The 14,640-nt window shown below is 39.1% G+C and overlaps 1 protein-coding gene across 1 annotated transcript; it reads left to right on the forward strand.

Moving 5' to 3' along the window:
* Positions 1–9,978: 9,978 nt before the first annotated feature.
* Positions 9,979–14,504, forward strand: LOC121938434 (alpha-2,8-sialyltransferase 8E-like). The gene is made up of 7 exons (XM_088091356.1): positions 9,979–10,171; positions 10,625–10,699; positions 10,860–10,934; positions 11,320–11,464; positions 12,551–12,663; positions 12,803–12,895; positions 12,971–14,504. The coding sequence occupies exons 1-7, from the start codon at positions 10,071–10,073 to the stop codon at positions 13,431–13,433; spliced, it is 1,065 nt and encodes a 354-aa protein (XP_087947482.1). The 5' UTR covers positions 9,979–10,070; the 3' UTR covers positions 13,434–14,504.
* The last annotated feature ends 136 nt before the right edge of the window (positions 14,505–14,640 follow it).

Consider the following 14,640-nt stretch of genomic DNA (forward strand, 5'->3'; position numbering starts at 1 on the left):
CACAGGAGAATAAATAGTAGAAGGAAGAGCAAGTCCACAGCTCCACGTCCAGGTACCATGTGGACACTTGAAGTAAGCTGAGAGAGGGCCCACAGCTGTGGGCACGGATCCCAAAGGCTCCTTGCCCTCCCTTTGGTTCTCTGTTGGAGAAGCAGAGCACAGCCTGGGTCAGTGGTGCATACTGGAGGCTGCTTTGAGGCTGTGGAACAGAGCCAGGCAGCAGAGGGTCCAGTTAGGAGTCTGTGGTCTGTGCTTAGTGTACCCCTTAGTCTATGTCTTAGTCTCTGTTAAGCGTCCAACATAGTTGAGAAAGAAAACACATCCCTAGGGGGTGCTAGTGTTGATTGTCAGGGTGCTGGATGGGACCTATGGTGTCTGTCAGGTGGGCCAATACCAGTCTCTCAAAGGATTTTAGGATCAGGGTTGGTGCATCTGGCTAATTAGACCATTAATAGGATGAAATGTTTGGGACTGTGCATTTTATTTTTCAATACGTGATGACTGTGTATTCGCCTAATCAAAAATGTCTTCAGTTAGTTTCAGTATTCCCTCTCTAATTAGTACACAGCTGCTTGAACTTTGCCTTATCCAGAGAGAATCCCAAAATGGGTTCTGTGTCTGTCAGATGGTCTGAAGGGGGAACTAGGGCACAGAGCAATACAATATTGTATCCTAATGCACAACAAACTATAGGGCATATATGTATATATTTTTAAAACATTATAATTTTATTCACAATAAATGAAAAGCTTATTTTCATAATATTAAAACTATTTTTTTAATCAAATCTACATTTACTCTTGACTTCCTGGAGAATACAGATATGTGCAGTGTGTTTTGAATGTGCAGTAATGTGAAGTAATTTAATTAAACAAATTCATCATTGATGTGAATAGGTGCCACATCCACATTTAAAGAGGTCTGTCCGAAGAACAAAGGAAACAAAAGAGGATGAGAAACTTAAATATGCCTAAAGGTGTGTTGATTCAGCAAAGACAACATTAAATGAGAATGGTTGCAGGAGAATAAATATTTGAAAGCAACACATAATGTTTGAGATCCTTGCTGTATTATATTATATTTTTATATTTTGAATCATCACCTACTGCCTGAATTTTTTTTTTAACATAACTATAGACATTTCTACCATAAATGGATGCATTAAACTTAACCAGAATGTAGAAAATGAAGTGTTTGATGCTTCAAATTTAATCAGAACATAATTAAAGTAGCAAACCCTTATGCTATTTAAAGATATTTTGGAGTTGTGGTGTCTTGAGCAGAGACTGAAGTCAAGTCTATATTACTACTCTGAATGCTGCATACAGAACTTATTCCTTGTTTGCAGTTATGACACACCATCCTTGGATCAATAACAACCAGGCTGTGCTCACAAATGGTTTGTATGTTTTCCCATGAAAAATAAATGCATATCCCAAGTATTCTGAAAAGCTATGATCACGTAACCAAAGTGTTGATGGGAGTAAACAGTGAAGCTGTCCTGAGCAGTAACAAGGCAGGTTGGTGTGGTGGATTGGTCACAAAACACCAGACTTTCCTCTGGAGACATGTGTTTGGAGCCATGTGAACTTTAAGTAAACGTCTTTAAGGTACGTCCTTCTCACTATGTTTCTTGTCCTAAACCTAGCCACAGTTACTTTACTTGCCGAAACCTAAAGACACCCAACCATGCTTCTTTTCCTAAATCTTAAAATAGGACTGTTATTGCCTAAATCTAACCCCTATAACTGTACAATAATTATATAACTGTACGTCAAGGACATAATGCCATTTATGGGGCACTAATTCGTATGATATCATACAAACTGCTACACTGACACTGATTTCATACAAACTGGCCTATGGGAATATATTGAATAGAGTGCAAAAATATTCATTTTCATAATGTGGGGAACTCATTTATACTTCCTTTATGAACAGAAATATATATGTCCGAAGCAAATAAACTGTAAAGTAAACTGCCTCTGTCATCACCCCTATACTTCCATTCTTCCATGTCCTTGAGGACAGCATAGATACAGCCAACAGATGACACTAGAGGGCAGATTCAAAAGTTTCAGAGAACAACAAACAAATGACAGTGGAGGAGGTTGTTATAATGTAATTTTTTGTGCTTTTAAAAGTCTGTTTGATTGGTGAATAAAGTTATACATTATAATTCTTCTTATTATTACTCAGATCTAAAATGCTCTGTGGTTTAAGTTGTATTTTATTTTCTTCATAAACATTGAAATGGACATTGGACAGGTTTTAATTCTTGTGGCTTCATTGTCATCTTGCAGGTCTCATTATAGACAACAGATTTTTAATTTCTATAATGTATAATGTATAATTTATAATGTATGCATAGACAATATAGCCTTTGCAGCTCTGGGTATATTTGGTATGTCAATAATGCATCATAACTGACACACACTGAGGGACGGCATCACTTTCAAATAGCATTTACCTAAACGGTTTCTGTTTGCGTTATCAGTGAAAGAGAAGATCTGTGGGTGTGTTTGTGTGTTCAAGCATATGCTTGCACAAAAGAGAAAACAATGTGGTTGCAAAACCATCAGGCCTGTTCAAACAAAACACTCCTTTACAGACATTTTCCTGAGAGAACCAACACTTTGCTAAGTCCCACCCTCAAACGCAGACTTGCCTGTCATAGTGTAGCATTGGCCAACTCCAAATAGAGCCTGAAACTAAATGACAACGCTCCAAGACTTTCATTTTGACATTAAGGTTGTGTCTGGGGCATGTGTAATACGTATTCTCGTTACCTGGAGCAATTTGAGATATATGTCTGTTTCCCATTCCAAAGCCAAAGTCACAACCTGAAAAGTGTAGGGTTAGATAGCCAGCTACTTAAGGTGCACTGGATATATGAACATGGTGCTTTTGCTTTTCAGTGATTGTAACAGTGACTAAAGACCTATTCTTCTTTAAAGGAGCCAGTGAAGGTAAGCAGGGAAATATTGGCAATATTAAACCGTGTATCATTGCAGTTTGTGCAGATAAACGTTGGGACTGAACACTGCTCGACATCTGAATATATCCTTCACATGCATATTGTAGACCCATCTGTCTGCATGTTTTTATCGATTTTTCAATAAATCTTGTAATATTTCTTCAGGTAGTGCAAGAAGTGACAGTGTGGGCTTCATGCTAGCTCAGACTATGAGTTTTTGAACCATTTCTTACAGAGTTTCTCATTATCCTTTTTTCATGTGTTTTTAAAGAAATCACACCAGTTTGCTCAGGGGTAAAATGTTAAAATAGGCCTACTTTTGAAAGGCATCTGAAAGTAAGAAAAGTGATGTCGCTCCATGGTTCAAAGGTTTAAAAAACACCTCTTTAAAATGGAGATAGGGTAAATTAAAAAAAATGAACAACCCTTGAAAACAAAGCATAAACCCACCAGGCTCACAGTGGGTTTGGTTTGGTGAATGACTTGGTTCAATCATCTGTTTTCTGGTTGTAGCCTGTTATCTTGCGGACTTTGATTTTGGGGTTTCATTTTTTTTCCTTTTTTCATGCATTTATTTATGTTTAGTCTGTTTCCTGTTTTATGTGGGTTCCCCTTCTGATGCGTCACCTTGGGTTTTACTTCCTGCCACTGTGTGTTTTCCCGCCTTTTCGACGGTCGGCCCCTCCCTGATTAGTTTCACCTGTCCCTCATTAGTCCTACAGTCTACTTAACTGTTCTCACTCCCCTAATTAGTGTTTCCCCACACATACTACCCAACGTTTTTGTTCCTTGGACATCTGTTCATGTTGCTTGAGGTTTCCCTGAGTTGGCTTTTCCTGTTTACTGTTCTGCCTACCTGCCTGATCATCTCATCTGCCTGTAGCTTTTAACATTTGGCAGTTAAAATTGCAGGACGACTCCTTGTGTTCATACAGATCAAGGACATTTAATTCCTTTAATTTTTCATAGTTGTCCTTTGCATCCTTCTTTAGCTTCTCTTGTTAGAGTATGTTGCACATGCTCTTGGACTTCTTCGATGCCTTTTTGGGTGGATTGCAATACCAAGTTTTAGGTGCATACCATCATTTATTGTACTGGATTTCTGTCTCCATTGGAGAGGCATGTCCAAAAGAATGCCCAGAATACATTGCACCATGACACCGTTGCCTATTCTTCATTGTCCATGCAGAGAAAAGAAAGTGGACGCCAATTCCTAATGTCCTATAGATCTCTATTAAAAGTAATTTTTTAAAAATATTCTTTGCTCCATTTAAATTTAAAGTGGCAACTCTGAATCTATGTACTAAACTGGAGTCAGACCTTGCACTTTTCTAATTACTTGGTTCTCTTAAGTTGTCTTTAACCTGCTGCCACTCTTTTTGCTTGTGAACCAGTTATTGAGATTTTAGACTTAAGTCTGTGCTGATTCACCTTTAAGCTGTATTCTAATCCACCATGTTGACATCTACTTCTAACCCTTCCTCTACTCTGCATTCCTAAACATTATCAGTCCTTCCTGAACCCACTGGATTTGCAAGGACTGCTACCCCAATGACTATTTATATTATAATTAATGGCACAAACTTTTCCACTTGCACTTATCAGCCTCAGGTTCAACCATCAACATTCTGACCACATGGACATTTACCTCCCAGCACCTTTAGCAGCATCACGTCTTACAGCACTGCAGCCTTCGTCTGGACAAGACCTAATCAGGAGCTCTGTGTTCCACAGCCAAAACATTTCATGTTCTCTGTTGTTGCAAAAAAAGGTAGAATTAAACATCTCAACTGTCAGCCTGAAATCCAGCTTTAGCTCTTGCATGCCACTGATCAGGATCATATCTGCCTTCTGTGGGAAACATGTTGTAGATCAAGTGCTGATGACAGCTTCTTTGTTGCTGACACAATCTTCTCATACCTGGCCCACTCCTTAATTATAAGCTCCTCACTTATGAATGGAGAAATGTTAAATAACATCAGCTGTCTCGCTGGTGCAGGGAGAGGCATCACTGACGAGCATTTCCTTTACTTCAGTGTTGTTGTGATGAGAGTAGTTGCCTTCTCTTAATCTACAAAAAAATCACACATATTCATCCTCCTTGCAGCGGACTTGATGCTTGATGTCCCCCCTACCTTTGCTACTGTGATGTATGAAAAATAATTTAATGTTTTTCGAAAAAAGCACAAGACTTGGTTTGCTTTCAGTTTGGGGACATGAACATTTTGAGAAATCGCAAAAAAGCCTTGTTGTGGCCATTTTACTTTCTGCAATATATGAATTACATATTTTGCATCACATCCTCTGAAACAAACATGATGACACAGAATAGTTTATGTCTACTCCTATCTTTTAATGGATTATAATAATATAACTTACAGCATCATAAAGTGTTGAATGGTAAAGGGTGACTTCAGTGATGTGAAAAGAAAATCACCAATATCAATATTATCAATATCTGAGAACAAAGGCTAAACTTTATGACATCAAGTCTGTTGCTAAAAGTAAGTCGGAGTTTAAAAGGTGAATCCTTTTGTTTATTAACCTTGACAATACAGTGACTGTCAATAGGAGAGCAGTATTCAGTATGACATTAGCAACTAAAAAGAAAAACCCAAAAATTTTCTTTAAAAGAATGTATTTCAGAAACACCTTGGCTGTATTGTTGTTTTAAAAACAATTCCATCTCTTACTATATATCCCCCTTAATGCTTCACACTGGACCTTAAAGTGGCAGTGACATTGTTTTAGTGGCTCAGAGCCAATTAGATCATAATTTATTAATACAATTTTAATTAAGAAAAGAATGATTCATTTCTCATGACCACTGACAACACACACTAAGATGACTCAAAATTTGACGTGATATAACAAATAAATGTATAGAATTTTGTAATAAAGGCCACTCTGTTAAAGACAGATACAGATGAGATATAACAGTAGGCACAAAGGATGTAACTTTATTTGGAGTTGGCTTTGCTCCAAAAAAGAGTTCTTATCTTTACTGTAGCTATGTACATAACGTCACACAAGAGGAAATAGTTTCCAATGCAAATAAGAATAAGAACTCAGTACAACCACAAAAGACAGTAACAAATAGCTTCTAGTGTGCACAATTTAAAGTACAGTGAAGCAGCCATGTGATCTAAAAGAAACTGACAGTCTACAGCCATGTTAGTGGTCCTAATGCTAACAAGTACAACAGGGTTGCCAACTTTGGATTTCTGGTTGGAACAGTGGACATTTAACCCACCATGAACTGTAACCGTAACGTTACGCTGTGTGTATTCTGACAGAGACTGTTTGATCAGATCAATATTACTGTGCAGTTGATTTGATGTGTTGAGGGCACAATCTCATTCTTAAAGAGAGCTGGCAATCCTGTAATAATTACCATATTCACCATGAACAAGGATTAAGAGGAACTTTGCATATGTGCAGTCAGGCAACAGGATTCAGGACACACACACACACGCACAATTATGAATCAGAGTTTGTACTGATGATGTGGCTGCTTTTGTTGGCACACCCCATATGTGTGACTGTAAGAAACATGTACAGACACTCTACAGTCCTACCGAACACAAACATTGTTCTATGTAGACGGACAGATGTTCAGGGTGGATATTGTGGCAGATCTGTTTAAAAGGCCCACTAAAGACTTCTCATACAACTTGTTTTAGATCACAGGAAATTGCTGTCTAAATGTGGGCATTGTTTCAACACAATTAACTCAAAAATATAAACTTGTAAACAGCCACACCACATCTACAGTTTTGAAAAATACCCACAAGAGTTACATTTTCTTTCTCTTTCTTTCAGCTGTTTGGAATGAGATAATAAATCAGTTTCAAAGTACTTGACAAGATCATAAGGTGTTCTAGGTAGTCACCTTGTGACGCACTGCTAAACTGGTAAACCTGAAAGATCAGATGCTTGTCATGGGTTGAGAGCAAAAGCCTACCTAACCGGCCAACACCCTGCATTATCTTTATCTTCTAAATAAGTTGTCATGAAGCAGAAAACACATGCTGGCACATGTATGTAGGGGTACCTTATTCCTTGGTTTGCTTTAAATTTTTTGAAAGCCCCAGTGAAATTTTTTTTTCACACGACAGCAATATTCAGGGGAGAAAAAACTCTGAGACAGGTAGTTGTGTGCAGTGAGCATTCTTTTTTTCTATCTTATCATCTTTCTTTATCAATTCCTCAATAGACATAAGAGAACAAAATGGCACAAATACATTACTGTGCCACAGGATAAGACCTGGACAGCTGGTCAGATTCTCTCCTCTGAGCTACATAACATACAGTTCTTTTAGAGATGTAATACTAAGCTACTACTAACTACTCATTATGACACTACACTTTACTTCAGGGGACACAAAAGGGGTAACTAATGTTCAGGTAATAATAAGGTAATGATTCAGTACTCATTAAGTACTCAGTATGATATGACACTTTACTTCTGGGGACGCAAAAAAGGGTAACTGATGGTCAAATAATAATAAAGTAATGATTCAGGACTCATTAACTACTCATGTAATGCAGTCCTACACAAAAAACGATAACTAATGGTCATGTAATAATTAATTAATGTTTCAGTACTCAGTATCCACCTAGACATAGAGCAAAAAGGGAAATATTCAAGTAGTTATGATTTGGTTGTTATGTGTTGCTAGTTGTGTAGTTTTGTTTTTTACTTTTTAGTTTTTTGTGGAACGTTTGAGGTTTTGTCAAACTTTGACATCAGTGCAAACAGCTTGGTTAAGAGGATGAAGACCATCTTTGATCCAGACCGCATGAATGGGCAAGACCATCTCTGCATCCATCTCTGCATCTAGGGAAATGCTGGCGTGGACATAGAAGGACTAAACACTGGCTGTGGTTCTGGATCTTCTTGGGATTCTAAATGCCTTTCTCTGCCATGCTGCTCCGTGCACCTGGCTGGTGCTAAGGAGCTCAGGATTAGCTCCTACTCTCGGGCCACTGGGATCCCAAATAGGATCACTGCCCTGTGCATGCCCATGCATATATTGTTGCTAATTTGTTCATTAATTATAAGTGTTACTTATTGGGCTTCTTTGTTGCACAATAAGACATTTGGTCAATAAAGATTGATTTATTGGTTATTAGGTTGTTCCTCGTTTGTTCCGTCAGTCATTTTACTAATCAGCTAATTGTTGGAGTTACCAGAGATCTGATCATTAGCTAATAGTTAGCTCCTCATTCATCCCTTATTAGTTACAGCACTCATTTCTAAATTAACTCATCATTAACTAATGAGTAGCTGTCTGTACCACTGTCTGGTATCTGAATGGAAGTTACTCAAGAAATGACCATTAACTAATGATTAGTTCCTCTTTAGTTCCTCAGTAACTAGTATTTTTTTGTATACCTTATTATGGTTAGTTCCTCATTCCTTCCCCATGTTGCACGGGCTTTGTGTGGCTTCCGGGTACTCAAGCTCTGAGCACACTTCCTCACCTGCGCCTCATCTCCAATCACCTCCCCCGCAGCATATAAACTCCTGTTCCACTCTTCACCGGCGCCAGATTATTTCCCACCTCACCAGTGGTAGACAGGCTGTCTCTTATGAGATTTGTTACTATTGTTTTGTGTAACTTTGGATTTGGATTTTTGTGCTTATTGTGCCTTCTTGTGTGTTTTCTCCATAGCCTTCCATGGCCAAGCTCCAGCGCCTTGCTGCCCAGTCCCTCGCCTTTGTATTCAGCCACTCACCTCCCTCTCCACCTCAGACAATCCCCGCATTCTGCTCCACCAGCCTCATGCTTCCTTTCGCCTCACCACCGCCACCAATCCCTCCAGCCTTACCAGCTTCCTCTGCCCTCACGCTCCCTGGCTCCCGTCCCCCAACCTCCATTCCCTCCCTCATTCATTCCCTAAATCATTAAAAGCCTGCTGACTGTTCCCTCATTGTCTGTGTGTTTGCTCTTGGGTCCTCCCCTACCCCTTGGTACAGAGTTGCATAACACTATCAAGTAATGATTAGCTTTTGTATGACATTTGATTGGGAGTTACACTGACCATTAGTTCCGCATTCATTCCTCATTTGTTTCTTAGTAACTACTCATTTTTTGTGTACCTTATTTTGAAGTGTTACCATTAAGTTTATAAAACATAAGCCATTATTCAGGAAATTATGGTGTTCTCCCACTCTGGGGAGAGATTCTTTCAGAAAACATGCAAAACCCAGCCCATAATACAATCATTAAGGAACTTGCATATCAAAAAAGTCACTCTTGTTTGCATCACGTCATTCATTAGACATGAGAGGCTACGTACTGAAATTACAAGCCCTGCTATTCAGTCAAGGAATAATGACATGAAAAATTACGGTAAAATTACAGTGCTGTGCCATGTGCATAAATGCACACCTCTCTTAATTGGGTGAATGTGGCCACATGCAGCCCAGACAACCTCCGAATAAGGTCTGGGTGACCAGATGTACATCGGATGTTTTGGATGCATTCACACCTGTACCCAGAGCTCTCTACATGTGATCTTTTGTATTGGATGTAAAACTAAAAACAAAACACTAAAAGATTCTGATTATTCTTTTTTTTCCCGTTTTGGTCATAAATGGACAAATAAATAACCATGTCGTTTATTTGTTTTTTTCAGGTTTAATTTTGAAACGGAATAATCAAAGAATGATCCGTAGACAGATTTGATTCATAAGATTAAGTTAATTTTCAGCTATAAGTATCTTGAGGATGTGTTTAAGTATAAGAAAGAAAGAATAACTCTATTATACTGAATACATAATAATAATAATAGTTTAAAAATGAAAATGAAAATCAAAAGATACTGACTCTTCAGTGCTTTTCTCACAAAAATTCAAATTCTCTTTTTGCCACCTTCAGCAAGAGCAGGTGTAAACTGAGTCAAACCAGACTGGCAGGAATAGAAGGAGTAGGAGGAGGAGGAGGAGGAAGAGGAGGAGTAGAAAAGAAAGAAAGGGAGTAAAACATAAAACATCAGAGAGGCCAAATAGTTACGCTCTCTGGATACAGAGTGACAACAGAAGGTGAGGGAGCTAACAGGTGAAGGACTGCAGGAAAATAGAGTTATGAGGCGAAGGACACTGAAGTCACTCTTCTTTTTGGTAATCTTTCTCATCTGTTTGGCGAGCATGCTGAGAACTCTCATCTGGTCCATGGTTGACAATAAGTAAGTGTGAGGCGATCTTTCCCAGCCACCTATGGGACATGTAACTGTCAGGAAGGTTTTTGTACTTTGTGTGCTGATGTGGAGTGTGACAAGACTGTAAGACAAGAGCAGTGTCAGATGCTGGTTGAACAGTGGATTATGGAGGGGAGCTTTTGTCACTTTTCTCTACACACTTTTAGTTTATTTGTTCTCAAGGATAAATTGTTTTCCACAGCAGCATATCACAGACATGTACACAGAAGACAAAGACATGGATTACCATTTCATACACCACAGATCTGCTCTCTGACTCTATTGTGATAATCCTTGTTTTCCAACTACTTGTTTGACAGGTTTCCTCAGTGTCATTGTTTCTGTGCCAACTTCTGGCTCAGACCCAGTGAGACCATATGTTTTATTTCCGGCATTGGCATTTTACTTGCCTGTCCTGTTTCTCTTGTTTTTGCTCCACAGCACCATGGCACCTCTCAAGCCACCTCGCCACAAGAAACAACACCCTGGGCCTGCTGAACTCTGTGAAGGCTGCAAGTGAGAGCACACACCATGACTACTTCTCCCTAAGTGACATGATTTTGTACGACTTCATCAGAGCAAGTCATGGCTGCACTGCAGAGATTTTACACCTGACTGTGCTTTTCTTTATGTGTGTGTGTGTGTGTGTGTGTGTGTGTGTGTGTGTGTGTCACAGGGTGGCCATTGAAAAAGTAAAAAATGTAACCTCTCAAACCTGGAAGAAGAACGAGTACAATTTCGAAAAATTAAGGTAACTTATGTTTGATTTATTTTATTTTAATGTCGTGGATATGCTGTACATCCAGTGTCCTTAGTCCAAGCAAGCAAGAATTGTATATACATTGTCTTGGTCCAGGAGTGGACAATCAGTATCATTTAAAAGGTAGTTCAAATAAACTGTACATCAAGCCATGCTTGGAGGGTCACGTGATCATCGGGCATTACTTGGCTGCAGCTGAGTCCATTTGCTTTCTGATATAGGATAAAAATAATTTAAAAATCATATTCATTTTACATTATGCATCACATGAGGAGTACCTCAGCTCTAACTGTATTTTGAAAATTATAAATCTCAGTCAGTGTCAACACTCTTGACTGTCTTGTATTTATTGAACAAAGACCTTGTGTTTCCCCAGATTACAGCTGAAAAGCCAGTGCAATGGCTCTGAGAAGGCCATCATTACTCAGGCCAACACTCCGCTGGGATCCAAAATTAGGTACGACGGGGAACAGTCGAGGACTCATGAGGTGAAATTGAAGACTTTTAACACCTTTGTAAAGGTATGTTTGTCCTTCATGAACAACATCACCATTAACACCAGCTGCCTGTTTGCTGTCTTGATTGTTCCTGAAATGTTTTTAATCTCACTACTTTGATCTGGCAAGTTCTGACAAAGATCACATGCCTATTCACATTCTGGCTCAAAAAAAAGCAAAATAATACAGAGCAGCCACATCTTAGCTGGGGACCTCTTGAGCTATGATCAAATGTTTTACCCCCTCTGCAGATTACAATTGTTTCATACAATAAAATGTGCCTTCAACATACACAATTTGGTCCCCTTTCACATTCTGGTAGTTGTAGGTTTTCTACCTCAGGAGCAAAAAGGAATACCATAGCCCTTTGCCTCTGTTTGGTAGCACCAATTTTAAGCACAGAGACAATCTAGTTTTATGCAAGGACCCTTTTTAAATTGGCGAAATGCTGTAAATGTATGGAGAATGATTCATAAGTTTCACTGCATCCACTGTCTGTGATCTCTGGTGTGATTTGTTGCATTTGTTGTATGGTTTTGTTGTTTGGTTAAGATAAATTTTAAATTGTTTTTCTTTTGGCAACAATGCCTAATCAAATCATCATCAAATTACAATAATATGCTAAGAAGAGGATTAAAATACAAATTCAAATAAAGAAAGTACAACTTTCAATTTATTTTGACTACTGACAAAAGCAGCACATGTTAAGATGACTCAACCTGTGAAGTTATTGAATGAATAAATGAATGGAATTTAATAATAAAGAAAACTGTGTTAAAGGCAGACGCAGATAAATATGATGCTAGACACAGATCATAATAGTTTCTTTCACTTCACTCAGAAAACAGTTCTTTTGCTGACTTTTACCTCAGCAGTGCTTGAAGTACTTTTCTTTTCAGAAACATAAAAATATTAATTATTGCACAAAATAAAACACAAACCTCTTAACTCACCAAGACATGAATAACATCCCTTTCTGCCACAAATCCAATTTCACTGATACTAGTCAAAAACTGATTCATTGTAAAGCCCAGCAAGTTGAATTCAAAATTGATTTAAAATTAAAAAAAAAAACAAAAAAAAAACCTTTTCCATTGTTGTTGATTTCAGGTGCGTCCGTTTCAGCGTAAAACATATGAAACATGTGCTGTTGTTGGGAATGGCGGGATCCTGCGCGACAGCGGCTGTGGAGAGGAGATCAATTCAGCTCAGTTTGTTATCAGGTGAGAAAGGTGACCAACGTTGTGGACTGAAAGGCTGATGACAATCTTATTAAACAGAATTTAAGTGGTCTCTGTTGAAAATTCCCTTTAACCATTACTATTAACTATTTTAATTATGTCTTCATTTTCACTTGTTCAGGTGTAACCTACCTCCCTTGGACAACGGCTTTGAGGAAGATGTGGGCAACAAGACTGACCTGGTGACAGCAAACCCAAGCATCTTCGTACAGAGGTGAGCTAGAGTATTTAAAGGACCTCAATAATGTACCTTTTGTCTTATTGCTTGACATATGCTGTTTATTTTCAGGTATGCGTCTCTAATGGATCATCGCCGCTCTTTTGCCGAGAATCTGCGGATCTACGGCAACTCTCTGCTGCTTTGTCCCGCCTTCTCCTATGGCTTTAACACTAATATATGCCAGCGAGCTGCCTACAGCGTTGAAGACTTTGAAATTCCCATGCAGACTGTGTACTTAAATCCTGAATACCTCCTGAGTCTGGTCCGCTTCTGGAGCTCTCAGGGCCTAAAAGAACATCGGCAAAGCACCGGCTTAATGATGGTTAGCTTGGCGCTGGAACTCTGTGATGACGTGCATCTGTACGGGTTCTGGCCCTACAGTAATCACCCACATGGACTCTACGCCCTGACTAACCACTACTACGATAACGTGATGCCTAAAAGAGGAGTCCACACCATGTCGCAGGAGTTTGACCTCTTGTTGAAACTGCACAGTCAGGGGGTGCTCAGGCTTCACCTGGAGGATTGTTGATGGGATGAAATGTAGTTTCCAGACCCAGGGAACGGACAGAGATACTGTTGTAGCCCATTCACTCAAGTGCAAAAAACTGCAAGTCATTGAAAAAGAGTCAGTCTCCAGAGAACTTCTTGTTAAAATGCCCAGCTTTACAGAAGAAATGTTCAGAGGCTGGTACAGAAATTGGTTTTGGTCTTCATAATGTATTTCTTCATTCATGGCAACTATACGGGGCATTCATTTTTTTATAACTCATTTGTTTTACATTTCGTCAAGGCCCAAAGTTATGTGAATTTAAGGTTGGGGCCGCTTGAGTTGCAGGCTGTCCGTGAGTCAGATCCACCCTTTGCTCATCCACAGCTCCAATCTCTTATTCAAATATGATCACTCCTGGTGTCTAAAAAAACAAGACGGTTATTGTCGAAATGCCAAATTTGAGTCTTCAAGACAGCATTCCATAAACCAGTGGGTGATGTCAGGGTGGCTACGTCCATTATTTAAACAATCTGTGAATCTTTCACATACTTTTGAATGAACCTTCAGAGATAATTGGGTTGATAACACTGGCGGAGTCATGGAGGCTGCCCCTGGTGTCCTGACATTACAAAAGTGCACTCCTGAATGCATCTATGGTAGCTAACATGTGATGATGCACCCTTTACAGTGGCCCAGTGTGCAAGAAAATATGATGAAGTGTGCTGTAGGGTGAGCTTCCAAAGGAGAAAGTGATGTGGGAAGTCTAATCCTGATTCAATCTGATGGGAAACCCCTAAAATGGAGTAAACGTGTTTAAGTACCAAGTAGGCTGCCCTACATGCTCAAAACTTTCTGCACGCCTGTCCTCCACCACATGCAGCTGGTGCTCCTTTTATTTACTTTTGCCCCTGCCCCTCAGACAGCCTGAGTCAGTCACTGGCTCATGACATGGATTGAATGTGTCTAAGCAAAATGGATTTACAGAGAGTGCTGAGTTGGCTCATGAGCAGCCAAACAATTTGCACTGTAATCAAAGTGCAACGATTATAAGACTGTAAACATAATGTAAATAAACTTGTAGTGTATCTAAAATTATATTTATTACAACAATAGTTGGAGGCTGGGGGGAGATGTGTTTTTTTTAAATGAGGATCTTCTGTGAGGCCTCTGTTGGGAGTTTAATTTGTTTATATTTATTTATTAATGAATGAAAGTTTAATGGATGACCAAAGGATCTTTTGCTTCT

The sequence above is a fragment of the Plectropomus leopardus genome, chromosome 18, assembly GCF_026936395.1.
Source record: "Plectropomus leopardus strain MGB_pleo_1.0 chromosome 18, ASM2693639v1, whole genome shotgun sequence".
NCBI lineage: Eukaryota > Metazoa > Chordata > Actinopteri > Perciformes > Serranidae > Plectropomus > Plectropomus leopardus.

Coding starts and splice junctions, on each gene's coding strand:
- LOC121938434 (XM_088091356.1), top strand. CDS start 10,071: ATGAGGCGAAGGACACTGAAGTCACTCTTCTTTTTGGTAATCTTTCTC. Junction 10,935..11,319: donor TACAATTTCGAAAAATTAAG/GTAACTTATGTT, acceptor GTGTTTCCCCAG/ATTACAGCTGAAAAGCCAGT. Junction 12,896..12,970: donor CCAAGCATCTTCGTACAGAG/GTGAGCTAGAGT, acceptor GTTTATTTTCAG/GTATGCGTCTCTAATGGATC.